The sequence below is a fragment of the Acipenser ruthenus genome, chromosome 4, assembly GCF_902713425.1.
Source record: "Acipenser ruthenus chromosome 4, fAciRut3.2 maternal haplotype, whole genome shotgun sequence".
Taxonomy (NCBI): Eukaryota; Metazoa; Chordata; class Actinopteri; order Acipenseriformes; family Acipenseridae; genus Acipenser; species Acipenser ruthenus.
The window spans coordinates 3,310,729-3,338,334 of NC_081192.1; the positions used below are offsets into that span (position 1 = coordinate 3,310,729).

The following is a 27,606-nucleotide window of genomic DNA, read 5'->3' on the forward strand; positions in this document are numbered from 1 at the left end:
ACACCAGGTGCGCAGTCTTTGGTTTTTGAGTTGAGTTAAAATTGCCAAAATGAGTAGATTAAAAATCTGAAAAATAGCCATTCGAAAAGACATGATTTTAATTAAAACGCGAGAACAGCGAAAGATACGATCATGCCCCGTTTGAGTAATGAAGATCGCCTGTGTCTGTCTGTGAGAGAAGTTTCCCAGACAATGAGATGTTCTGCTTCAAAAATGAGCAGACTACTCCAGAGAAACCAGGAAACTGGCTCTGTGAGGGACAGGCCACGTCCTGGAAGGCAGAGGGTCACCACACTGGCCCAGGACCGTCACATCCGACTGATCCATCTGCGTAATCATTTTCAGACTGCAGTGGCTACAACATGAGAAATTCCAGGAAGAAATAACCCGCACATCAGGAGAATGACTGTAGCTCGCCGTCTGCATGAAAATGATTTGCATGCTCGGAGGCCGTTCAGCAGAGAGACGAAATCTCTGTCTTCTGTGGGCCACAGAACATCTGAGGTGACAGCAGAGAGAGTGGTGGAGTGTTTCATTCACCGATGAATGCCGTTTTGCCTTTGACAGACTTGACGGAAGACAACGTGTGTGGAGACATCGTGGTGAGCGTTGTTTCTTTTGTGCATCAGTATACATTCAAAAACACTAATTTAACCTAAAACTGCATCGATTCACTGATGAAAATGAATGCACCTATATCTATGTATGCCTTTACAAAGAGACTCTGTTATAAGGTGAGATCTAGGGAAAAAAACATCAACATTGTTTTCATTTAGAGCCTCTTTTTAGTTATAGCAGATTTATAAATCATTGGGACTTAGGAAAGTAACAAAGATAATATATAATTAGGGTCGCCTGATTTAAATCTAAGAGGGAATCCAAGAGGAATTCGTTTGATATATGAGAATTTCATTACACACTATAAAATTAATTTATATATATATATATATATATATATATATATATATATATATATATATATATTATATATATATATATATAACCTTTATTTATCCAGATGAGTAAAATCGAGAACAGTACCATACAATATACAATCACATGCCTTGATATGCAATAAGCATCGTAACTGTACGATGATACAAAGACAGTTATCAACCCGACTGTGTATTCCCACTTGAATTAGGACAACTGAAGTCTACAATTCTCTTGACACAGACACAGTTCTGTAGAAGCCAGAGGCACTCAGCTGAAGCTCTGCAGGTCTCTGCGCTGTGCCTCCCCTGTTCACAGGCTGCAGTTATCCACACAGTCCTGGGCCCTTTGGAATGTGTGGTAGACGCTGACCAATGGGAACATGATAAGAGCTCCTAAAAGTGAGCCAGCTTGGATTACCACCCCACACCACAAGAGGGCAGCGTGTCCAGCCTCATGGAGCAGAGACCCAACCACAACCTTCAGGTAGGAGAAGAGTCCAGTGAACACGATCCAGGAGATTACCTGGGGTGGGAGAGAGCAAGAAGAATGTCATGGATCTTTCAACAGACTCCATAGTCTGACTCAATTATGTTTGCAATTGATAACTTTACTTGTGTTTTTAGGCTCACTACCTCTTTTCATTGTCTTCATAGCCAAAAATAGCCATATTTAAATGTGTCAGGACATACAGTGCCGTGAAAAAGTATCTGCCCCCTATCTGATTTTCTGCATTTTTGCATATTTTTGACACTGAATGTTATCAGATCTTCATCCAAAACCTAATATTCTATAAAAGGGTCCCTGAGTGAATAAATAACACAAAAATTTGATACATATTTCATTTATTTATTAAAGAAAGTTATGCAACACCCAATGCCCCCATGTGAAAAAGTAATCGCCCCCTTAGACTCAATAACTGGATACGCCACCTTTAGCAGCAATAACTGCAACCAAACGCTTCCTGTAGTTATTGATTAGTCTCTCACAGCGCCGTGGAGGAATTTTGGCCCACTCCTCCATGCAGAACTGCTTCAACTCAGTGACATTTGTGGTTTTTCGAGCATAAACTACTCATTTCAGGTCCTGCCACAACATCTCAATGGGGTTTAGGTCTGGACTTTGACTAGGCCATTCCAAAACTTTAAATTTCTTGTTCTTCAACCATTCTGATGTAGACTTGCTTGTGTGTTTTGGATCATTGTCTTTCGCCAGACATAACGGGGCCCATGTCGGCCAAAAAGTTCCACTTTTGACTCATCTGTCCATAGAACATTGTTCCAGAACTCAAGGATCATCCAGGTGCTTTCTGGCAAACTTGAGACGAGCATTCATGTTCTTCTTAGTGAGCAATGGTTTCTGCCTTGCTACTCTGCCATGAATCCCATTTTTGCCCAATGTCTTTCTGATGGTGGAGTCATGAACACTGACCTTAGCCAAGGCGAGAGAGGCCTGCAGATCCTCTGGCCACTCCTGAGAAGATTCACTACTGTCCCAAACTTTCTCCATTTGGACAATATGGCTCTGACTGTGGTTCGGTGGAGCCCCAGAGCCTTAGAAATGGCTTTGTAACCCTTTCCAGACTGATAGGCATCAGCAACTTTTTTCCGGAGGTCTTCAGGAATGTGTTTTGTTCGTGGCATAATGTGCCTCTAGAACCTGTGTGCCGACAACTTCACTCTGATGGTAAGGGCCAAAGTTAGTCAGATTTATATTGTGCAGGCCTGGTTGTTAACCAAAGTACTCAAACAGCTGACCCTAATTATCCCTTTAATTGGGTTGAGTTAACTAGGGGGGGTAATAACTTTTTCACACCTGAAGATTGCATGTTTGATTACCTTACACACCAAACAAATGAAAGAAGCACCAAACTTTGGTGTCATTTTTTCTCTCAGACTCCCTCTATATACTACTACAACCCACAAAGAAATCTGACCAAATACAATGTGAAGAATTTGCAAAAATGCAGAAAATCAGACAGGGGGCAAATACTTTCACGGCACTGTATATTTTGATGATGATGATGATGATGAAGATCATTATGATGACGATGATCATCATTATGATGATCATGATCATGATGATCATGATGATGATGATTACAGTGCACTCCACTCCGTTTAAAAGAATCACATCCGTCCCGGATGATTTGATTCTTAAAAGTGGACCGATATGATTACAATTAGCAAAAGCGCCTCCGCGCATCAGCAGTTTAAATACAGTATACAAATGTCAATGGTGCTCAATCACTGAGGACAATACATCAAAACAAGTCCTTGTGTGTAAGCAACTTGTTATATGATCACGGTTATGTTTACTGAAGGCTGCAGAATGCTATTTTAATACAGTATACTTGAGAAGCGATCGTCCCGTGAGGGTGCCTAGTTTAACTGCCGTGCGGTGTTACATGTAATAACCTTTGAATTAAAATGACATTACAGTACAGTATTTACTCTCAGGACTACCACTGCATTTAAGCATCTGTGGCTTGCTTTTTTTCAGTCACGATGCAAATCTGACAGTTTTTCACTAAGCGGAGATGCAAAGCTCTGCAATCCTCCCTCCTTCTCCTCCTCCTCACTGCGCTGCAATCCCACTCCCTCTACATGCATATCGCACAATAACACTACTGTACTCCGTATGTATTCAATGCATGTGTATTCACTTTATTAAAACAAATTCACTAACAGAGAACACAAAAAATACCTGAACAATGCAGAAAACCAGTTTTATTGGTTGTACACGTCACTGCACTTGATACAGTATCGTATTACATGCAGTCAGTTTGCCCCAAAATGATTCTTATAAGCAGATTGCTTGATGCTTACAAGCGGAGTATTTTAGCATGGTTAGTATAGGAATGATTTTGTCTCAGTGGTTTTGATCACTATATACGGTTGATTCTTATATCAGAGATTCTTATAAACGGAGTGCAGTGTAATAATAATAATTCAAGGGTGGAATAAACTGAAGCAATGTAAGAATTTAAAAACAAATAATATAAAATTAAACCTGGGCAGGCATGATTTAAAATGTGTATAGCCTACTTATTCTACCTTTAGCCGTGAGCCACCACAGTACAGTACTTACCACCAAGGCCACTCCTACAGTGTTTCCCAGCAGTGGAGGGCAGGGGCTGAGTGCAGCAAGGGCCAAAAGGTAGGTAGCAAAAACCCCACCGAAGACTGCCATGGCACCTAGGCCTGCGCTAGACCTGAAAAAAAAGGAAGCAAGAGATTTAGGGTTATTTACAGATCTAGGTACACAACATAGATAAGAGTGAGTGGACAGCAAAGTTGGGTTTACATGAGTCTCATCATTCTGAGTAGAGGATTTCTATTAACTACAACCAGCGATGCCTGGCTTCAATGCCCTTTCCCAGGTATAGCTGCGGTGGCTGTGTTGGCCGAGGTGCTGTTAAAGACGGCTGTCTGCGTTCCAGTGGAATTGTAAGGTAAAGCAGACCCAGGAAGTAGTAGTGTGGCAGTAAAAGGTCACATTGTGAAATTATCTTTAAACTTGAATTAATTTTTACATTTTCCTATTTTAAAATCGACACTGAAATTGATCTCTGCTGCTGCAGAATTCCAGTGATTTTTGACACTTCCATTTCTAACTGTGCCTGACAGCTGCTCTTGAATGTGGTTTTTCCTCCCACAAGTTGAGGAGAAGCTGGAATTTCTTCTGCGTCCCACAGCCTTCGTCTACAACCTCCATTATTCAAAACAGTTGGTCTCTTTAGCACATGCCCTTTAATGACGTGCTTCTGCACAGCACAGTTTGGACGCGATGGGTATGCAAAGAGATACAAAGCAATGCTGTCCGAGGTGTAGCCTCTGTGGAAACACTCTCCAGCTGCACCTCGGGCCAGACCGGCCAGCTCAGCTGTACGAGAGGAAAGGCAGTGGAAACAAGGGTAAAACTGTGAAAGCATAACTGTCTGGAAAATCATGTGGCTCTTAGAATCCTCCAGCCTGGCTGGCAACATTACTTAAAACTGTTGCCAGAAGAGGTGGTTAATGAGACTGTATGCATGACATGAGCAGCTCAGGACCAACAGATAAACCATCCTAAAAGGACAGTCATTTAGGGTATTATAAAACAATGAACGATGTGTGCCACCTGGTGGATATGTTACTGTATATTTTTAAAGAGGAGACAATGATCTATTTAGAGATACAGGATATTTAGTAAGTAAAAGGGTCCAAGTAAGGAAAAATGGGCAATACAATCCCCACCCCTAGTCTTGTTGTTCCCAAACTTTTGAACACTACTGTATATATTTGCAGATACAGTACATGTATAATAGATGTATAATGGAAAGTTCAGTTATATGAATATATGCATTGATGTGTCAGGTACAAACAAAGTGTTAAGGTTTGAGAGCTATGCGTTCTGCATACATCAGATATTTGGTTAAATAATATTTTAGGGTATGAGAAAACAGAGAACCAAAAAGATGTCAAACAAATTTTGCAAATAAACAAAGTAAAAAAGTCAGACGCAGTTTTGAACTGTCGTGTTCACTGCAAAAATATCTTCAGTAAGGGGGAAAAAAAAGTTAACAGGCTTGAAACAAACATGGATAACAAAGTGACTGCTGTAACAGTTCACCCCCATACAATGCATAGCTCAGTATTCACCACGGGGATGCTGAAAGTTTTGCTTGAGCAATCACTGCCTCCTAGTGGATAAAACACTATGTAGTGCTGAATTGCATCCTGCCAGGGGATATTAGTAACAATGGTTATTTTAAGAGGAGAATGTCATCTATGTAAAAAATTAATCTAGACTTGCTGCCATTAGTCCATCCTAATACACAGAATTTTCATTATCAAAAAGTATTGGACTTGATGACTAATCCAATTAAAAAAACACACACACACTTGCCATTTTCCATTTAGAAATTACCCGACAACTAGAACTTGTATTCTTATAGGCTTCACATTAGTAATGTCAGTGATCATTTCTAAAAAAGAAGATATAGACCTCCAGGTAAGATCAAATTATTTCATATTATCAATTATTGTCAACTTTTTTTGTGATGAAAGCAGCTGCTGCCAAAACTTGGTTTAAAACATGTTGTCTTTATATACAAAAATCCAAAAATGATTATGCTATACTGCTAACAATGGCATGGGGTTCTTCTAATAGTTCAAATGTCTGATCAGTCACAATGCAACTTCCTTGAGACTCAAGTCTCCCAGGCAAAATCATTTGAACCTAAAATAACCAAAGATGCTCCTCTTACCTGCAGAGAACAAACATGGCCATGAAGCAGGCTACAGGGTTGGCAATGTTACCCAGGACAGCAGAAAGGTGAAAGGTCATGCTCCCATAGGGCAAACAGGAGAAGCTCTGCACCGAGGGAAGAACCCCATTTGTCAGGGCGTTGGACACCCCCAGAAGCACCAGAAGGTAGATGTTGCGCAGTGTCCAGAAGGGGGCACAGGGTGGCTCCTTGGCAATCTCCACCTGATCTTCCGATACTGGCAGGCTGTCATTCTGGAGTGGATGTGATTCCTCCGCTTCCACAGAATCCTTGGAGGAGGAGGAGGAGGCGGCAGAACATCCAGCTTTTCTCTTTTGTTCAGACTGATCCGCACTTTGCTGCGTCAAGACCAGGAACGAGAGGCCCGAAACCCCCAGCATGACAAAGAGGAACCAGAAAAAGTTCTCTGCAGGGAAGTTCTCCTTCAGATAATGCGGCTCCAAGGTGCCGTTTCCCGACGTACTGTTCCGGCACTCCAGCTTCCCCACACCCTGGGCCAGGGCCATCATGCAAGGGAAGAGTGCACTGAGGCCCTGGCCCACGAAGAAGGTGCGGATATACTCTGGAGGGTAGCGGAACATGAAAGGCAGGAAGGTAACGTTGGAGGTGCAGCACACCAACGCCAAGATAAAAGCGAGCAGCAGGTAAGCCACAGAGTGGAGATCCCCAGCTACCACCAGCGTCTGCCCCCAGAAAATGGCAAGGAAAGCAGATGCTACCACTGCCAACGCCTGGGCGACGTGGATGACTAGGCGCTCGTTCAGCCTTCCCGGGGCAAAGTGATGTACCAGAGTCACCGCTATCGGACCCACATTGCCAAGAGCGATCAGTACCGAGAGGTAGGCAGGTAGGTTCCAACCTGAAACACAAACATGGTTGGTCATTAAATGGCTCAGAAAATAACTGTTATAGTTTTTATAGTTTTGTACACCTTAATTTCATTTTTTTGTAATTATATATAGACACACACATACACACATATACATATATACACACACACATATTATATATATATATCTCCGCGATTTTCACAGGGTATATATATATATATATATATATATATATATATATATATATAATTACACACACAGCTTTACATTTTTTTTTTAACCCATTCTCATTTTGTTGATCATTAATAAACATTTCTGTACTGTGGGTGTTGTTGAGCGATTGAAAACGAGACATTTTGTGTTTGAATTGAAAGTGATGTCTCGAGGAATCAAATGGGTCAAAGTTCAAGCACATTTTCCTCTAGAGGAATTATCACTTTGACATCAATACTGTGGTATTATCACTTTTTTTTTTTTTTAATGGCTCAGGATGCAAATATAGCCTTCATCCATGTATTTTTATAAATATATTATATATATATATATATATATATATATATATATATATATATATATATATATATATATATATATATATATATATACACACACACACACACACACATACACACAAAGCTAGATAGTCTAGATAGTCTTGGAATAGAGTGAATTCTTCACCGTTATTGGAGTCTGGAATCTTACCTGGCAACACTTACCAAAAACCATGGACAAGCACACTCACCTAAAGCTGTGTTTCATCCAAATCAGATGGCCCTCTCTAACAGCAATCATACCCACAACAAAAACACTGAATAAAAGGACTGTATACTACCGACTGCAAAATATACTGCAACAGATGTGGTTGTTGAGTGCTTCATTTTAAAAAAACAGTGATTTATTTTTCTGAAACAGAAATACAATATACTAACCTTCTGGCAGCACATTGACCACGACTGGGAGTTCCAACCACAGCGAGTTCACAGAGACCCAGGAACCCATTCCAAACAGAGCCACCAGCAGGTGAGTCACCACAGCCCCCTTCCACCAGGAGTCCGCCATCTATCTGTGAAGCAAGAGAAAAAGGAGGGATCTGTATCTACACATGTGCCTGCAAATAAAACAGACAGCTTCTACACATTCAGAAACCGCTAAAATGACTATTCATTTCCAGACCATTTGATGACACTGTATGTGATAGGACAAGAAAAAAAAAATTAATAAGTTCTTACATTTCTGTTACATAGCTGGAAAATACATTGTAATACTGAATAGTTTTGGATAATGAGCTTCCCTTGTTTTCATAACCGCAAAGATGTTTCAACAGTCAAAAAGGTCAAATTGTTAGCAAGAGCGGACAATGTATCCTGTGCAAACACATCTGGGTACCTATACACAGAGGCACAACAATCCCAGGAGTTATATTAATACAATAGTCTATAAAAGGGAAAGTAATGTTTGCCAGAATGGATTCATAGAAAGAAATGTCCAACACACTTTTATTTAAATAAAACAAGCAGTTGCCAACACATCAATATTTAAGCCAATTACCAATACTGTGAAAAAATAGAAAACTCAAGGCATGTGTTGACTAACTGCAGAGTAACACATGTCTATAGAAAGTTTTAAACTGGAAAAGAGGTTCCCTGACATAAACCTCTTATTTCTGCCAACTAGGTGCAAGTACTGTGTAAATCACCATGGCCGTATTCAGTGTTCACTAGATTCTTAAAAATGAAAAGAAAACATATAAAACAGATAGACAGATCTCCAAAAACAGTGAGCTATACAGGTGTATCATCACCTAAATACACAGTATGCAGAATAACTCATATTGTAACACATGTTGAGTAAATGCAATTGTAAATGCATTCCCCAAGAGGGTTAAACATGTAGCGCGGGGGTAATCAGTAAACATGTTGGTCCATTCTCCAAGATTCTCCTAAATTCAGTACTGGGAATTGAGGTCGAAGGGTTCACTGTGAATAAAGTCCATTGTCTCCACACAGCTTTGTTGATCACATGTTGGTGCATCTTAAAGGCTTGCTACACGGTCTGAATCTTTTTTAAAATCAAGAATTGGTTTACAAGGTCACTGCACAAAGCTGTCAGAATTTTGTTTTGAAATTTGATGGATTTATTAAGATCAGGAACAAGCTCTTATCTTAAGCTGGTGAAACTGTCCACAGGATACTATACCATTCTTTCAGTCCAGGTGCTTCTAAAATCCTGAAAGAAGCTCAGATCCAACAGAAGTGTAGACTGAACTTTATGCTGTGAGACGGAAGGCAACCACCAGCACCTTTGTATGTTTGGACATCCTTGTACAAGACACAGCGTTCTATTACATGGAAGGAGTTAAAGCAAGTAGACAAATGTTTCGTCTGCTTGACGTGTGCCTCGTTTCCACTGCCTGGCTGCCCGAAGCTTTCTTCCCCAGACCTGGCTGACCTAGGAAATGCGTGCCGTGCGTCGAAGGTCACGGGGGATTGTGGGATCGTGTTGGGTTTCGTGTTAAAACTGGCGGCAACAAATAAATGTAACCAAATAAAAAGGAATCTGGTTAAGAAGGGGCCAGATTTTGTCGTTGTGTTTATCATTTTATTATTATTATTTATTTCTTAGCAGACGCCCTTATCAACAAAAAAGAAAAGCAATCCAAATTTAGACTTCTGTGCGGAAGCAGGATGAAAGAAAATCAGTCCAACAGTAGCGATTTCTCTACCGGTTTCTTCTCTACACACACCTCTTGGTTACATGATGACACACTTCCTTTGTAGCCAGTTTGGCTCCATCGAGTATGAGATACATCACCTGAGCAAAGAGCCGCGCTCAGCCGCCCTGTCAAACGGCTGAAAACTAACTGGGCTTGTAAATGCAGTGTTATGTCATACATTTCTGTCCAGCTATTCAAAATGAAGGAAAAATATATAAAAATATTCATTTGAATTTGTAAATAAATAATACAAAAGTAAAACACATAGTGTGCAGTGATTGTCATGTGACTATATGCAATCTAGGTGGGATATTAAAATACTACACACTGTAAACAAGAAAATGGATGTCGCTAAAAAGGCTAAAAATGTGTCTGCAGCAGATCACATAAAGCAGTAGCCAGCAGGAGTTTTACACAACAATGGAGGTAAGCTCTTCTGTATGTTCTGCAACGTTACTGTAGATCACTACCGAGAATTGGCTGTTGACAGGCATTTAGATTTAAGTATTCACTGAAAGAGAAAGGTGGAAATACAGAGCAGTACTGCGACAGCTTTACAAAAAAACGACTTCCATGTGACTTCCATGTTCCAAACGTCAGGGTTAGACTCCTACAGAAAATAGTGAGTGGACTCAATAGGTTTAACCAATGTTGAGCAATGGTGCACATGTTCCTACCCGCAAGGGGTTTTGCGACCCCAGGCCCCAGTGGGGTCTAGAGCCAGTGAAGTCAATTTTACACCTAAAAAGATGAAGACATTGCTCTATAGATATTATCTGGGGAGCCAGGTCCATGAAAAATCATACTGTTAGTTGGATGGGAAAATCTTTATTTGCATTTAAATAATGATATTATGTGGAGAATGGAACTAAATTTTAGGCTACCAATAATCAATATAATAATTAGAATTAATAGTGGAGCATATGCTGTCACTGTTGGGTAGATTTATTATGACAGGTTCCCAGCCCAGAATAAAGAAAAAGAGACTCTCACTCTCTAAACTAGGAGGGATATCCTTGTCTGTTCTTGAGAAATATTATTTGGCTGCAAGGCTATCGGTGCAATACTGCATTTTAAAAAATGTTAATGCGGGACGTACCCACCACATGAAACCATTTGGGAAAATAATCTGACTATTCACATCTCCTGGGCCCCCCAAAAAATTGTTTAAACATTTAAAATAAATTGTGTTTTGCATACACTAACTGTCTGGTATAAGGTTTACATAATTTTAGGATTAGACAATAATTTAAAACTGGAGAACAAAGATATTTCGTCCACAAAATAGAAAGCATGGCATCAACACACTGCAGGACATCTCAGGATGGCACACTATCCGCACAGTCAAGCACGATACAAGAGCAAAGGAACTCCGTTCTTTCAAGTCCTCAGAATGACCACAATATACTCTACACACTAATAGCACACATCCAAGTGAAGAAATATTATTGCTGCATGCCAAACCAGATAGAATCTTCTACAAAATGTTCAATATTCTAATATCTAATAACATATTTAAAAACATGATTAACATGTTTAAAGAGGATCAGAGCAGGACGGTTGGAAACATTTTAATACTATCAGAATGTCTTCATGTAAACTAATTGGTTTTTAACCGATAAAAAATCGAGGGGGTTTATGCCTTCAAATCATTTAATTTAAATGACACTGGCTTAAAGGGTCAAAATGTGTACAACGGTTAAAAACAGACAAATCACCCGTCTCAACAGCATTCACTACAATACCTAATGCCTTTCTAAACATAATAAAAGACCACAAATGAAATAAATCCACATCACAGATGTTGGGGTGACGTGAAGGGCAGCCAGCTTTCTCTCGTCTTGCTTCTCGAGAGCGAGATTCGCTGATTCAGCTCCTCAATCACCATCTGCTACCGTGCTGAAGAGCTCCGTCTATAGCCTAATGAGACCGGACTGCACTTCTGCATTACCTGAATCTTAAAAGATGCACAAGACATCTACTATTAAGTTACATTATATGTATTAGTCTAACATTAAACCTACATATAATATGTAAGGTTTATGCGTTGCTCAGGTGCGATTCTAAATGCTTTTATTTTATAGAAACCTAAAGTTACTGTAGCCTACTGTATTTGAGTGCTGTCTTAATTTCCGAAAATAAACGCTTTTAGCAAATCACAATTAAACAAAAAAACATCATAGAAGTGCGCAAAAAAATAAAAACGAAAAATAACAATAAAACCACACACACAAAAAAAACCTGGAGCCTACCAAAATATATTGCGAATTATACCTATACAACATACAATAAAAGCACAAAGCCATCGTATTAAGCGGTGTGCATACAATTTAAAAAAATAAATAAATAAAAAAAAAAATAATAATCGGACAAAATAGCAAGTCATAAATAATAAAAAAAATAAATTAAAAAACCACTACAATTTGTATGCAATAAAATAATAACGGAAGGCTTTATATTATAGCCTATAGTAAAACAGATGTGCAGTGTCTTTGTAAACACCGAGATGCTATTAAACACATCTCGCTTTGTATTATGCGCTTTCACAAGTATTTTCAGCATATCGAGAGATCTTGCTCGGAACGTGCCTGTTTGGAGCAAATGCTATTTTACATCGAATCGGTTTGGATAGTGTTTGCCATTTTTGGAAGGGAAAAAGCAACATCAACTGTTATACTAATTCAATTAGTTTATTTTAGAAATGTTGAACTGAATCAACATGTTATTATGTGATAACATTCGTTAAAACAAATTCAATTAAACCGCCCTCTACCAGTTGTCACGTCAATTTCAGTTCCTGGTGCCGTTTGTCAATTTCAGTATAACTCGAGTTGCTGTTTCGCTAGTGTACACGCAGACGCAATAAAAGCAAAAGTTACGTCCGGAACATTACATGATTAATTATTGTGGATAAATAAAATACGCTACTATTCAAGATAAAGAACCTAGATGGAGTGTAGAAAATGGCGTTTCACCAAAAAAGAGGGCGAGACCTCCCAGTCTAACACTGCCAAAAGTCCACTGGAAACCCTGAAAGCACAAACACATTCAATTTGGACCTGACAGGCGTTTGTTTGCGCAAACAAAATTGGACAACCACAAGTTAAGTAAATTCTTCAGACCGAGTGTTGCAAATGGTGGAGAGATTCCTTCATCAGCCCAGCTGAGACATAAATACTTACCTAAAGTTGCCGAGTATCACAAGCAGGAGATTATGGAATTGGTAAAACAGTCTGGGTGCTTGTCAGTGGTCACACTGACGAGTCGACTGATGCACAAGATCAGTATGGGTTACACATTGTATTTGTTTTGCAAGACCTAAATGGTGAACATGCACCTGATGTACTAGAACTGAAAGCTGTCCTTGCAGATACACTTTACCTACAGGCTGTTAATTACAACACCGTTTCACAAGCTATTGTAAAGTGCTTGAATAACTCTGACGTTGATTTTGATGATGTCAGTGCATTTCTCTAGATTGATGCTTAACAAATAATAATAATAATAATAATAATAATAATAATAATAATATGTATACAAGTTATAAAAATTAGTTCCGTGCACATTCCGCGAAATACGACTTTACCCGTGACACGCGAATTTTAAAGAATTTCCGCGATTTTCACAGGGCCATATATATATATATATATATATATATATATATATATATATATATATATATATATATATATATAGACACACACACACACACACACACAGAGGAAACGCAACAGTCAGGTCTAATGGATTTAATCAAATATTTTAAACACAGATATCAAACAAAATCACAGAAAATGTTAACAAAAATATAGATCAAATAATCATGCTAAGTTTTCACTATGAAACTTGAGACACTGTCAAAGTGAAAACATTTCAAAGTTAGTATTGGGTATGACCTCCCTGAGCAGTAACACAGTCCTGGCAGCGTTGACGCATAGACCTGATCAGCCTCTGGACAGACTGCTGTGGGATGCTCCACCGCTCTTCCTGTGCAGCTGCAGCCAGCTGGTGAAGGTTGGCTCTCGGTTGTCTCCTGTGGATGGCACTGGCGCTTTGGTCCCACAGATGTTCTATTGGACTCAGGTCAGGAGGAAAAGCTGGCCACGGCAAGACCTTGACATTGTTTTCTTGAAGTCGTGCAATTGTAATCCTAGCACGGTGTGGTCTTGCATTGTCCTGCTGGAAGATCGACACTTCCGGATTGGCTTGCAGGAATGGAAACTTACCTCAAGGACTTCATCAACATATCTGCGAGCAGTAAGGTTGCCCTGAAATCTGCACCAAAGGAGTTTTTGAGTTAAAGGGGATTCCTCCCCACAACGTCACACTTCCACCGCCTCACCGGTTGGCTTGAACAACGTGTCAGCATAACGCTCACCACAACGTCTCCACACATGTTGTCTTCTGTCAGGTCTGTCAAGGGCAAAACGGCATTCCTCAGTGAATAAAACACTCCACCACTCTCTCTGCCACCACCTCAGATGTTCTGTGGCCCACAGAAGACAGAGATTTCGTCTCTCTGCTGAACGGCCTCCAAGCATGCAAATCATTTTCATGCAGACGGCAAGCTACAGTCATTCTGCTGATGTGCGGGTTATTTCTTCTTGGAATTTCTCATGTTGTAGCCACTGCAGTCTGAAAATGATTACGCAGATGGCTCAGTCAGATGTGACGGTCCTGGGCCGGTGTGGTGACCCTCTGCCTTCCAGGACATGGCCTGTACCTCACAAAGCCAGTTTCCTGGTTTCTCTGGAGTAGTCTGCTCATTGTTGAAGCAGAACACCTCATTCTCCAGGAAACTTCTCACAGACAGGTCGCCTTCAAATCACGCCGATAGCAACCAGGCGATCTTCATTACTCAAGCAGGGCATGGTCGAATCTGTCGCTGTTCTTGCATTAATTAAAATAATGTCTTTTAAAATGGCTATTTATACAGATTTTTTATCAACTCATTTTGGCAATTTTAACTCAACTCAAATACCAAAGACTGAGCACCTGGCATTTTTATGAAATCACATGACTTGAGCACAGTATTTTGTTATCCCAAGGAACAATACTACTTAATCAATCAACAAACCTATCTGCTCAACATTCTGTATGTGCCCAATGAGCTATTGATGTAAAATTTAGACTGTTGCATTTTCATTGCGCATCAGTATATATAAAAATACATGGATGAAGGCTGGATTTGCATCCTGAGCCATTCGAAAAAAAGGCAAAATACCGCAGTAGTGACGTCAAAATGTCATATTCGTCTACAAGATTACACTTGACCTTTGACCCATATTTGGACTCCTGTGCACCCCAAGACCACTTTCAAACAAAATGTCTTGTTTTAAAATCACTCGACAACACCAACAATGTGGTTTTTAGGCACTTAACAAATCTGTCGCTGTGAAGATTTACAATCACCCTCCACCAAACGGAGCACCAACCAAGCGATAAATAACCTTCAACTGACAGCGACTAAGAAAACACAAATAAAACACAACACATTTTCCATAAAATGATTTTTGCAGTTCATTATCTACCCAGTTTAATTCACCGTTCCTGAATTATCAAAAATAATTAGATTTAATATTCTTTAATATTGACTTAATATACATTATTATTCACTTGCAATTTGAACCTTAACACCTGTTTATTGTCTGATATTACAGATACTAATATCCATGTATTATAAAAAAATAATAGATGTGCTTCAGTGGGTTGTAGGAAAATAATTCCATCTTGGGTTTCTGTGACAGTTTATAAACTACTCGACCTAATGGTCTTGTAGTTTACGACGTCACAAACCCTAGATTAAATTATTTTCTTGTAACTCGCTGAATCCCATCTATTATTCTCTCATATATACACACACACACACACACACTGTGTAACTTATCTTTTAAAAAATGTTTTATTTGAAAATGTATTGTAAAATGTGCTTATTAAATCTTCACATAAATGTATTTAAATTATACACAAATAAAAACACCTAAGAGGGTTTTAAAATGATAGTTCAAATGTGCGGTACAAGAATGTAGCACCCTTCTTACTCTCCTTTCCCTAACCCCACTCATTGCCACTATCCATACACAATGTAGAAATGATCAGTTTAACCCCGAGGGCTGTACTGAAGCTGGGAATCAGCTGATCCAGAACTTTGTTCCAAGCACTGCAATTAGTACTAAGATAGTACAGAGCTGGGGATGATCCACAAATAGCTGGTACTCAACTTAGTACAGAACAAAGGACTAAATTCTAAAGTTTGTTGCAATTGACCAATTTAGTCATATAGCCTACATAATTGTATTTTAAAAACAAGTTAGTTAATGTAATGCAGTTTACACATTGAATTTGTAGCCCAAAAGTAAACGTACTGTAGTCTTCTGTCCTTCTGTCAAATCATTCAGAAGATAAGAAGATCGCTTGCTCTTTTTTTGAACAAAACACAGCATTCCCTCATTCAGACCCCACAGGTTAGCAGCAGAAAAAAAAAACATGCACAATCTGTTGGCGTGTAATGTGGATTTTATTTACAATTAAACTGTCATATAAAAGTACATGATTTCCAGCTAAGGTACTGTAAACTACACCTCAAATGTCAAGTCTCGTTAAGAACCTGTTTTATTAAAAAGGCACATGTTGAAAACGTTAGGTTATTATCATAACCCTGGTTCCCTGAAATAGAAATGTAACCATTACCTCATGGATATTTATCCCTAAAGACCATGTAACATCAATAGATAGAGCCTGTGCCACAGTCATGCCTGCCCTCGAGGGCATAAATAGACATTGTCATCACTTTTCCTTCAAGACTGCAGCAACCTTGAAGTTTAATGGTTACATATCTATTTCAGGGAACCAGAGTTCTGATAATAACCTAACGTTCCCTTTCAAGTACGAAATGCAACCCTTACCTCATGGGTACGAATACCAAAGCTGTCACAAGGGCAATATTGCAGACCAACTGGAAAGGCACAAGGCTAAGCCAACTGCCACCTTGCACGTTACCATAGGAACCCCAGTACAAGTTGCTAAGGCTAAAAAATCTGAGGGAGAACAATGCTCCAGATCATTTTTTTCTGTCAGCAGTAAATCACTCCCAGAATCTTGTCAGCAGGAGTAATTTTAAATTTCCCATAAACTGCAGCAGTACAGTTTTGTGATAATAAAATTTTATATTTTTGTAGTCTTTTGAATACACTTTAGTCTCTACTGGTATAGAATCCTTAAGGGGCTTTACACCCTGTTTTTACTGTGTACCTTAAATTACTATAAACAGATATATTGTACACTTATGTAACATACTAAATACTTAATTTAGTTAATACTTGTACTGTAATTCTTGAAATGTATTTTTTGTTTACGACTGTAAGAAATAAATAATCATCATACATCATAACAAAATGTACTTAGTTTGTTTATTTTGAAACTTTTGTAGGGGTTTTGCAATATAAAACATTGCACTAAAACAGAAAATATCAGGATAAATTTGTATAGCCCTGTAGTGATTTTCATTGGAAAATAAAACACCATACGTTTTCAGGTTTCCCTTCTCAAATAAAAAGGTATAGCCCATTACAGTTGTACAAGGGAGGCACAAATTATTATTATTATTATTATTTTTTTAATGGAGTGTGTGGTATAGGCTAGTAGTGTAACAATTCCATTACTTTCTTATCATACATGGTTGTGTACTGGCAAAATCTGCATTTCTTTAGGGTGGACTGCACACATCGAGATCAAGATTCATCCCAATCTAGGATTGACTAATCCAAGATTGGATCCTGGATTCATTTCTGTTGCGCAGACCAAAGACTGGTGGTGGATCTGTAGATCCGAGATTGAATCTAAAATTCACCCGTTAATCCTGGATTCAGATTGTCTGTGACGCTACTTGATTACGAAACACTGTCTCATGACGTGGTAATCAGAGCATAACCATGGCAACGACAAAAACCTGTGCGTTTTCTTTCTTTAATAAAAACATTTTAATCAAATTTAATTTTTGATAACTATACAGATAGTATTATATAGAGAATACAAAAAATAAAACGATAACCAAACGTTATTTACCTTGATAGCAAGTGTATGTGCCGATTAACTAATGTATGTGTGTTATGAAGAAGAATAATAATCAAGAACTGAATTAATTGCTAGAACATGTATTTATTTACAAAACATTTTCTGAGGTAGCTGAGTGATTGATACTGCCCCGGCCCCTGCTGCCTCTGTCAGCTGAGATGTGAATCAGCTGACCCAGGCCCCGCCCTTCTGGAGATGTGAATCAGCTGACCCAGGCCCCGCCCTTCTGGAGATGTGAATCAGCTGACCCAGGCCCCGCCCTTCTGGAGATGTGAATCAGCTGACCCAGGCCCCGCCCTTCTGGAGATGTGAATCAGCTGACCCAGGCCCCGCCCTTCTGGAGATGTGAATCAGCTGACCCAGGCCCCACCCTTCTGGAGATGTGAATCAGCTGACCCAGGCCCCGCCCTTCTGGAGATGTGAATCAGCTGACCCAGGCCCCGCCCTTCTGGAGATGTGAATCAGCTGACCCAGGCCCCACCCTTCTGGAGATGGCTCGTAAAGACACACATTGAAAATGCATATCTACGCATTGAAAGAAGAAAAAGCAGAAGCTGCATACCAGATAGCTGCTTTGAAAAGGGAGAGGAATAAGCAGTAGTAACTGTACATAAACTTACAGAATAATAAATATCGTACACTTGTATTTTATCTTACATGATGTTTTTTTTTTTCTTAATCTAATACATACTGGTGAACATGTTGAGTTTATATATATATAAAAAAAAAAAAAACTACAGTATGTACCCAATAATTCGCTACTACATATATAGTTCAAATTCATCTGTATCGGTGAAATAATTATTGGTTATTTATTTAATTGGTGATAAACTGCATTAGCAGCTGCTGTATACAATGGCTCGTAACTTGTTCTCCCATTGGAAAATGAATATATTGCTCACATAACTTCAGTGATCCTGTGAATTACTAGATGACGCATCGACACGAAACAGGTACTGCACCTGATTACTTTCTGAAACAACCCAGTGAAATCTCAAGTAGCAGATTAATGAGTGGAGGAAGTGATCTTTTTTGTCTCTGTATCCAACTATTTGTGGTTTTAATATATTAACCAGCTCCGTTACGCTTTCTTTTCTCATTCTGAAACTTTGTATAAAACCTTGGTCATTATTCAATAAAAGGATTGCTACAATCACGAACACGATATCTAACCATCCAAAATAACCGACCATCTTCACAAGAATCTATACTCAATCCACCTCCTACCAGGATTGGAATGTAATCTAGGATTGAATTTGAATCTCGATCTGCACAACAGAAAAAAAATATCAATCCAAGATTAAATCCGAGATCGAGCCTGATCCAGGCTGAATCTCGATCTGCGCAATCCACCCTTAGACTCTTCCATTATATACCTTATACAATTTACTCTGAACAATACACATGCATTATATTCCAGGTTAGCATTTTCAGGTTCTTCAACATTACAACTGGCACGCTTAAAATAAGACATTTTCTTTGTGACGTTGTTTAGAAAGTGCAAACTGCCTGCTTCATCTTATTTTGGCCTCTGTGCGACACGTGTGTTTACCGCGTGAGACGGAGAGAATGAATTGTAACCATTAAGTGTGTGCACCGCAGCACCACTAGAAACTTTTGGCGGTTGCAAAGCGCATGTTTCTGCAGTTCTGTTGTGTGAACTGTGCAGATCTGTGTTGAACTTCAGAAATCTGCTCTACAAGAACGCACTCATTCATTCCTGTACTGCCGTTAAAGCGGCAGGGGTCGGATTTGTTTTTCCACGACTGTAAAACAAATCCTCAATATTTTTGGGAAGTCATAAATGGCAGGTTTTTTTTTTTTGTTGTTGTTTTGTCGGGAATTATGACGGTATGCCCCTTATCTGGAGCACTGGGAGAACTTGCCTCTATGTTTATGTTGTAAGGGTCGACGCTGAAGCTGCCCTTAACACTCTCGTTCTAAAGCCAGGGTTTTGTGGATCCATGACATTCAGTCGATAGAACAATGTAGAAGTATGAGGAGTAGCCCACACCGCTGCATTGCAACTGTCCTTAATAGATGCACCCTGGAATAAAGCCCACAAAGTTGCCATGCCCCTGGAGGAATGGGCAGTAATCTTTTCTGGTGGGGGCAAGTTGGCTCGCGCATAGGCAGTCTTGACTGTGTCCATGTGACTTAGCTCCATAACAGACAAACTCTTTTCTGTCCACATAATACATTAGTACCTGCACCGGGCAAAGCGTATGGAGCTGCCACTCTATCAGACTGGAAAAGAAGGGGATGAAAAGCCTCTAATTCTACAGTCTGGTTAATGTGGAATGCAGAGATGGTTGATGGTTTTCGGCAAAAAAGCAGGATTGGTACGAAGCGTAACCTTTGTCCTGGCTTCTGAAAACATTTAAGCAGGGTTTTGCAAATCGAAAATGCTTGTATCTCACCCACCTACTTAGCGGATGTGACTGCAAGCAAGAAAGTGTCTTTCAAAGATAAGTATTTCAGCTCAGCTGAAAGCAAGGGCTCAAAGGAGGGCTTCATACGTGCTTCAAGCACCACATTAAGCCTCCAGCGAGGGACAATCTCCTTACAGACTGCCGACGCCGCCGAGCTCCTTTCAAAAACTGCCCCGCCAGGAAATGCACTCCTGGGGAGACTGCATCAATTTGAATATGGCTAGCCAAAATGTCGATCACATAGACCTATGATGTCGAGGGAGTTCTCCTCAAACAGGTCCTGTGAAAACTGCAGCATAACGGCCATGGGAGAGGTCGTGGGGTCAAAACCCTTAGGCAGACACCACAGCTGAAAAAAAGCCCCACTTGCACCATACTGGGAACGCATGGATGCTGCTCAGGCATTCTGCAAGGCGTCAATGACCCTATTAGATAACCCCACACAGCTCAAATGTTGCTGTTCAGGGACCAGACCCAGAGCCGCAGGCTCGATGGGTTGGGATGCCACAATGTCCCCCGCGCCTGACTTGAGAATGTCAAGGCATTTGGGCAGGCTCCACGGCTGGCTGCATCAAGGTGGAAAAACCAGTCTCCGGGGCCAATAAGGGGCTACTAATAGCACCCTAGCCCGGTCCTGCCTGATCTTTTCCAGGCACAACGGGAGCGTGGCGAAAAGGCATCCAGCAGCTGCCTCGGCCACTGGTGTGCCAGAGGAGACAATGGGTCGATTCCTGGGAGGCAAAGAGGTCCATCTGTGCTTTCCCAAACTGTTGCCAAATCAGGCTCACCACCTCTTGGTGAAGCCTCCAATCTGAGGCACTGGGGACTCCCCTTGATAGGAGGTCCGCTGCCCAATTTATCACCCTCGGCAGGTGTACTGCTCACAGGGAGAGGAGGTGATTGCACATCCAGATCAACAGCTTGTGGGCTACTTGATGCAGACTGGGAGACCTGAGGCTGCCCTGGTGGTTTATATAAGCCACCACGGTAGTATTGTCCATCCGGACAAGCACGCCTCCCGTGAACCTCCTGTAAAAAATTCTGTAAGGCTAATAATACTGCCTACAGCTCCAAAATATTGATATGGAGCCCCTGCCATGGGGGATTCCATATCCCTCGCACTCCCCTGCCACTGCACCCCAGCCGAGACTGGACACGTCCGTGGTGATGACCTCCCTTCTGGTGACGCTGCCCTAAGAGCATACTGTGTCCACCAGGAAAGAGCATCCGAGACATTGTCAGCAGGCAGTCACCATTCAATGCGGGCTGAAAAACCCTGCTGTTGAACCAGGCTTGGAGATGGTGCATGCGCAAGAGGCCCAAAGGAAGGAAGGATCTGGGAAACTGCTGCCCTCAAGCCCAGAAGCCTGGAATGTCACTACTATGAGCTTTTTGCTTGTCTGAAACGTTTTCAGCTCAACAGCTATTCTCTGCACTGTGGTCTGACAGAGTGGACAGCATAGACCTGGAGTCCAGGAGCACTCCTAAATAGGAGGCTGTCTGTGAGGGTGAGAGCTGGCTCTTTGCACGATTCACCGACAGGCCCAAGTGATGAAGGTGGTCTGTGATAAGTTCCGTAGGAGCCACTGCCTGCACTGGAGACCGAGCACAAATGAGCCAGTCATCCAGGTAATTGAGCACTCTGATGCCTCCGAGTCTCAATGGGGCCAGAATAGCCTCCATGCACTTCAAAAAGGCACGGGCGGCTAGAGAGAGGCCGAATGGCAGTACCTGGAACTCGTACGCTGTCCCTTGGAAAGTGAACCGCAGGTACCTCCTGGGCCCTGGTCTTTTGGGGACATGAAAATAAGCGTCTTTCAAGTCCACTGTGGTGAACCAGTCACCTGGCCTTAGTGACTGAAACAGCTGTCGCATGGTCAACATCTTGAACCTCCGCGAACTTGCCTGAGGTCGAGGACTGGTCTGAGGCCATCATCTCGCTTGGGCACCAGGAAGTACCTGGAGTAAAAACCCTTCTTCCATTTGAAGAGGGCGTACCGTGCAAATAGCCCACTTTTGTAGCAGGGCTGTCACCTCCTGAGACAACACCACGTCGTCTCGTGGGTCTGTGACTAACATAGTAGTCACGCCCCAAAAGGGAGGGGACCGTGTCTGAATTGCAGAGAATAGCCAGTCTGTACAGTAGCATGCACCCAGTTGTTTGTGATGCATGGACACCAATACTCCAGGTGACTCCCTGAAAGGGGCCCTATGCCTGTGGCAGCAAATTGTTAGGGCTGCTGCTTGGCTTGAGGCTTAGCCTGAGGCTTTTGCCTGTGCGCTTGATGGCGGAACTTGTTGGCTGATTATGAAAACCCCCTCTGCCCATAGCAGCCGGCTGTGGTCAGTCTCCGAGACTGCTGGGGCCTCGGCCGCCAGTCTGTCGCTGGTTTGCGCACTGGGGAAGCAGGCGCACCAGCTCCGGTACAGCACCATCAGAGGAGGACAGCCATCCCCTTAAGAGATGATACTGGGGAAGTTAGTAGCCTGAGACAGAACACAAGTAGCCGACTTACGGTTATCCAATCCCGAGGAACGGGCGACGGAGTGGTCGGCTTCGAGGGGGGGGGGGGGTGCACAAGGCCGCGGAGGGATTTAACGAAAACCACGGCTGTTACTATAATCACGTAAATATCACAAAAATATAAAAATCGCATTGTGTAATTACACAAGCGAATAAGCAGACAGAAGTATACCTGACACTTCTGTTTGTAGTCTCTCCCGCTGAGGTCGGATGAAAGGAAAAATAATGACTATGTTTGTGCAGTCTATTTATGCCCTCGGGGGCTGGCATGACTGCGTCACAGGATATGTTGAGCAGTCTTTGTTATATCTACTCAGGTTACTGGGTCTTTAGGGATAAATACCCATGAGGTAATGGTTACATTTCATACTTGATAGGGAATGTTGAATTAAAAAAAAAAAATTAATCTAACTGCAGGTACTCTTGGAACATCCAAGAGTGGGTATTAACTACAGTACATAATACTTTCTGACACATGTACATGAATATTATGAGTGCTTTAAAAAGTGAGTAATAGGACTAAATATAATTTCAGAAGTCCCACAGTTAGTGTGCAAACAAGTCCTGGATATTTACTTCTTAACTGCATCTCATGAAATACTGGCTCCGGGAACACAAAAAAAAACCAAACAAACAAAAAAAAACACTTTCTTCTGCACATGCTGTTTACAGAAACACAAATAGATTTAACTGTGAAGCAAGACGCATCAGATGAGGGGGTGGATGGGTTTGTTTGTATCTAGTAGGCTCCAGTAGTCATGCATGACTGGAAGGCTACAGATGTCCTCAGCAGACACGGCTCAGACTGGTTTACTATAAAGCTACACACATACACTATAAGGGAGCTAAATATATTTTAGGAGTATTCCTGTTTTCATGCATACACTATGAAGAAAACACAACTGGCTTTGCTTTCATGCATAAAAAGAAAACTACTGCTTTCTGGAATTTGCTAAAGTTCTCCTTTAGCTAGATTTTTTAAACTTAAAAGTTTCAACAGCACAAAGGGTACATAGTATGTAACAGTCTGCATAACTTTCACAGCTAGTGAAATGAATTGCTTTTGATCCTCTGAAGAAACTGCACTTTTTAACATTTCCAAATGCCTGATGTACATAAGTCAATGTAACGCATCACAAGGACATCAATCTAGAAACACAAAAGACTGAATTTCGTTTTTGTGCAATTTAGAACTCATTTTCATGGTGTGTTTGTCAATGTTTTCAAAATGGCAATCTTCTACATGATCTTGAGCTGCACTTCCCATTGTAGTGGAAGGGACTACCTCACACGGTCGCTTGCTTGGTCCTGCTTGGGCATCGTGGCTAAACGCTGTTCTATTGCCGTGAACAGGGATCTGTGGGCACTCATCATCTGCCAAGACCGCCTTGAGTTTCTCCACCATGTCTTTCAGAGAAAACCCTATATGGGTTAAGTTTCTGTCTTTTAAGCCAAGAACAATTTTCTGGTAACTAATCTGCAATCGGATTGCCTCACGTTTCTGTGAGTGATTGGCCCCTTCAAGGCTAGACAAAAGGTAATCAACATCTCTTTTAGTTTTGCAAGGTCCTCCGTTTCTCACCACTGCAGCCATAATCTTTGTCTTGTTTGTGATATCCAGCAGCTGTTTTTCCTGCATTGAATTTATCTCTCTGCTGCTCATTTGCATACGCTTCTTTTGTCTTCCTGTCAGACCAGAGGGATGATATGGATTGTGCAAGGGTCTTTGATGATTCAAAGAATTGTTGGGCCTTCTGTACTTGTCAGTGTAAGTGTGTCCAAAGGGGTATTCACCCATTAACTGTGCAAGCTGGCAGTTTCTCATTTTTGCACGAAGTTCTGGTGTGGGCTCTTTACTGTGAACCCCTCCTGGCAAGAAATCATAAAGCTGTCTCTCAGTCACGGCAACAAATGATTTCATGGTTTGTTCCAGTGTCTTCTTGATGAGGGTGAAGTATGGATTGTCAGGGTTACAATATGAAAACAAGCCATCAAAGCTCCCAGCATGATGAAGAAACTGGTGGAAAACTGTTTCGCTGAGTTCTGGCAGGAGGAGAGGTGTAGCATCCAAAGACCATTCACTGAACTTTTGGTGAAGACGCTGGATGTATTTGTGGAAGTCAAGGTATTCTGCATTGCTTTTCAGTAGTTGCCAGTAGGGACCTATGACTTGAAAATAGACGACCGCAAAAACACAAACAAAAGCTTGCAGTATGGGATCTTGCACATCATCACAGACGCTTTCCTGTATCACATTCAGCCTCTTTAACACATGCTCATCAGAGAAGAAAGCAACAATATCCATGTGATGATGAATGAGAGCAGCAGCTCCTTCAAAGAAGTTATTAAACCGATTTGATCGACCGCTTGGCACTTTGGAAGCCTTGCCATTTGCCTTGCAGAATGCAAGCCACTCCTTTCTGCATCCAAACTTTTCCTCGCCACGAGGGTTCAAAACATCACAAGCCATGCGGATGTAACGCGCAGCAGCACTCTCGGAAAAGTTCAAGAAATGTGTAAACTTCGGATTCTTGTCACGGCCCAATTTCTCCCCAGTAACAGCTGAGATTTCATTTTCAAAAGACACAATTTCTTTTTCAGCTGCATGGCTCAGCCCAAGAAGATAGTGGGCATTGCAGCCTAAAAAGTGCAATGGTGAAGCAATACCAGGTTGACCTTGTTGGCACAGATTCACTCTCTCATTAAAGGTTTTCATAACATTGGTATAATCAGACATTAGGACAAAGTGCTTTCTCAGCAATTCTTTGAAAACCTGATTGGAGAGCTCCGTTTCAGTGCCATACACACTTGATAGCTTTTGAAAAGCAAGGATAGAAACATCCAGTAGTGTCAAGGCCTGCTCTTTAGCTACACTACAATGAGTCACATCGAATGCTTCCTCAGATTCCACACTTGGTTGCTGGTCAAACGCATCATTACAGTATGCTCTATTTGGCTGTAAAGCCCAGGGGCTTGACTGTGGAATGGGCTTGACTGTCAGATACGGGTACTGACCTAATACTGATCGACTCTTAAGATTCTGTTCCATTTTTTGATGTGACAAGATTTCACTCTGATTCTGTAACACAAACTCTGCTCCCCTAACATGCAGATTTGGAGGCTTGTAAGTTTCATCAGCTATGCCGCTTGTGATTTCAGAATTTCTGACATTCCTTGATTGCATTTTGTTTGCAATCCACTTTGAGCCAAAACGCCTCTTCTTGAGTAGACCTCCATTCCACAGTTTGCCATCTCTCACCCCACCCTCTGACGCACTGGGACGCCAAATGAATTCAGCCTGAAGAAACTGATTTAACAGACTGTTTTTTTTGTATTTACTTTTTTGATGCACTCGATAATTAACCTTCATTTTTTTGATTTGCAGTTGCAGGGTTTTGTATGCTTTGTGAGTATTGCCATCACTGCAAAACTGGGGGTAGAAGTTTTTCAACCAGGTCACTATAACCGATGGATCAATCTTCTCTTTTCGAACAAAGCTGTCCCATTCCAACAGAAGAGCATTCGTGACAGGATCTCCAGATGGGATTTTTTCTGAAAGGTCAGTGCATTCCAACAGATCAGTTCTTCTAATGCCAAGACTGTCACACACCGGACCAACATACTCTAGATTAACTTCTTCCTCTAGAAACATTGCTCTCTCTTCTGCACTTAACCCAAGTACGTTTGTGCTTGCCTTTTCAATCAGACTCCGTAAACGTGCAGATCTGTATTTTGGGAACAGCTGTTCAAGCCAGTCTTGTACATACTTCCAAGGAACTTGGTTTTCCTCTTTCAAAAGCCCAATTTGCAAAAGCATATGATTGTTGTACGGAACTAGTATAAGACTGTGACTGTTTCCATTTGCTGTTCCCAAGAAGACTTCCTGAAGCTTATAATAGTAATCATTTCCTGAAAAAAAAAAAAAAAAAGAAAAAAAAAAATTATACAAATTAGCTACTTTCTTTTGTATTCAGCAGACTAGTCAAACTTAGGCTCTTACAATGGGAATTTAATACCTACTCAATTAAGGGATATCCAGAGATGTATATAATAAGCGTTATAAAAATCACCAAACCCTACATTGAAACAATGCCAATACCCATCTACAGTCGTTTACCCGCAAAAGGAGGCACAAGTGAAGTGTCAGGTGATGGAAATATATTACAATTATCCTCCCTCCTCATGACAATGCGGTGTGTGATCACTATGGTCACTGGTCATCTCCAATGCCTTGTGTTTAATAACATGCTCAACATACACATCTCAGAATGTCCTCATTGTTGTGTTATGTAGCACGATTCTTTGCAATTGAGGGTTTGAAAAAACAGCACATTTATATAAATCAGTCCACCCAGAAAGAGTTTAGGTTAAAAACACATTACATTTAGTTTTCATTCTTGTATTCATAATTACTGTAGAGCTGCTGCTGCATTTTTACCGTATATAAGGGTGCTGTATTCCTTTAGTTTATTAACACACTTGCCTATTGCTTTTCTCTTATTCTGTGCATTTCATATGTTACTGCACATGTGTCATGGCAGAAGTAATAAATACATTAGTGCTGGGACGAACACAGGATTTTCATGTTTGGATATTTGTTGATAATTTAAATATTCGTTCGTTTTTCAATAAGTAATAAAAGCCGTTATATTGCTCTGAACGCAGGCAGAGACAGCATAGCAGCAGAGGCAGGGGGCGTGGCCGTGGCCCCTGTGTGTGCTTTTATTTTACAGCAAGACCTTACAATATGTAACACGTTAAAATAGAAAAATATCTCAGGAGTAAAGAATACGTTGTGAAGGCCTTACTTTACCCAGTAAATTAACTAC

At 40.9% G+C, this 27,606-nt stretch overlaps 1 protein-coding gene across 7 annotated transcripts in view; it reads right to left on the reverse strand.

Annotated features, from left to right (window-relative positions):
• Positions 1 to 993: 993 nt before the first annotated feature.
• Positions 994 to 27,606, reverse strand: part of LOC117400652 (solute carrier family 52, riboflavin transporter, member 2-like) — a 37,061-nt gene continuing 10,448 nt past the window's right edge. For 3 of the 7 annotated variants that reach the window (XM_059021344.1, XM_034000905.3, XM_034000904.3), the window contains one exon: positions 13,483 to 26,686. In XM_059021344.1, the coding sequence (XP_058877327.1) occupies positions 23,922 to 26,594 (2,673 nt within the window). In that variant the 5' untranslated portion in view covers positions 26,595 to 26,686 and the 3' untranslated portion in view covers positions 13,483 to 23,921. Of the gene's footprint in view, positions 1,459 to 4,023; positions 4,148 to 6,184; positions 7,065 to 7,964; positions 8,099 to 9,231; positions 12,053 to 12,930; positions 13,220 to 13,482; positions 26,687 to 27,606 lie in introns of those variants that run through there. The other 4 variants (XM_034000907.3, XM_034000909.3, XM_059021356.1 and 1 more) reach the window with 3 other exon arrangements.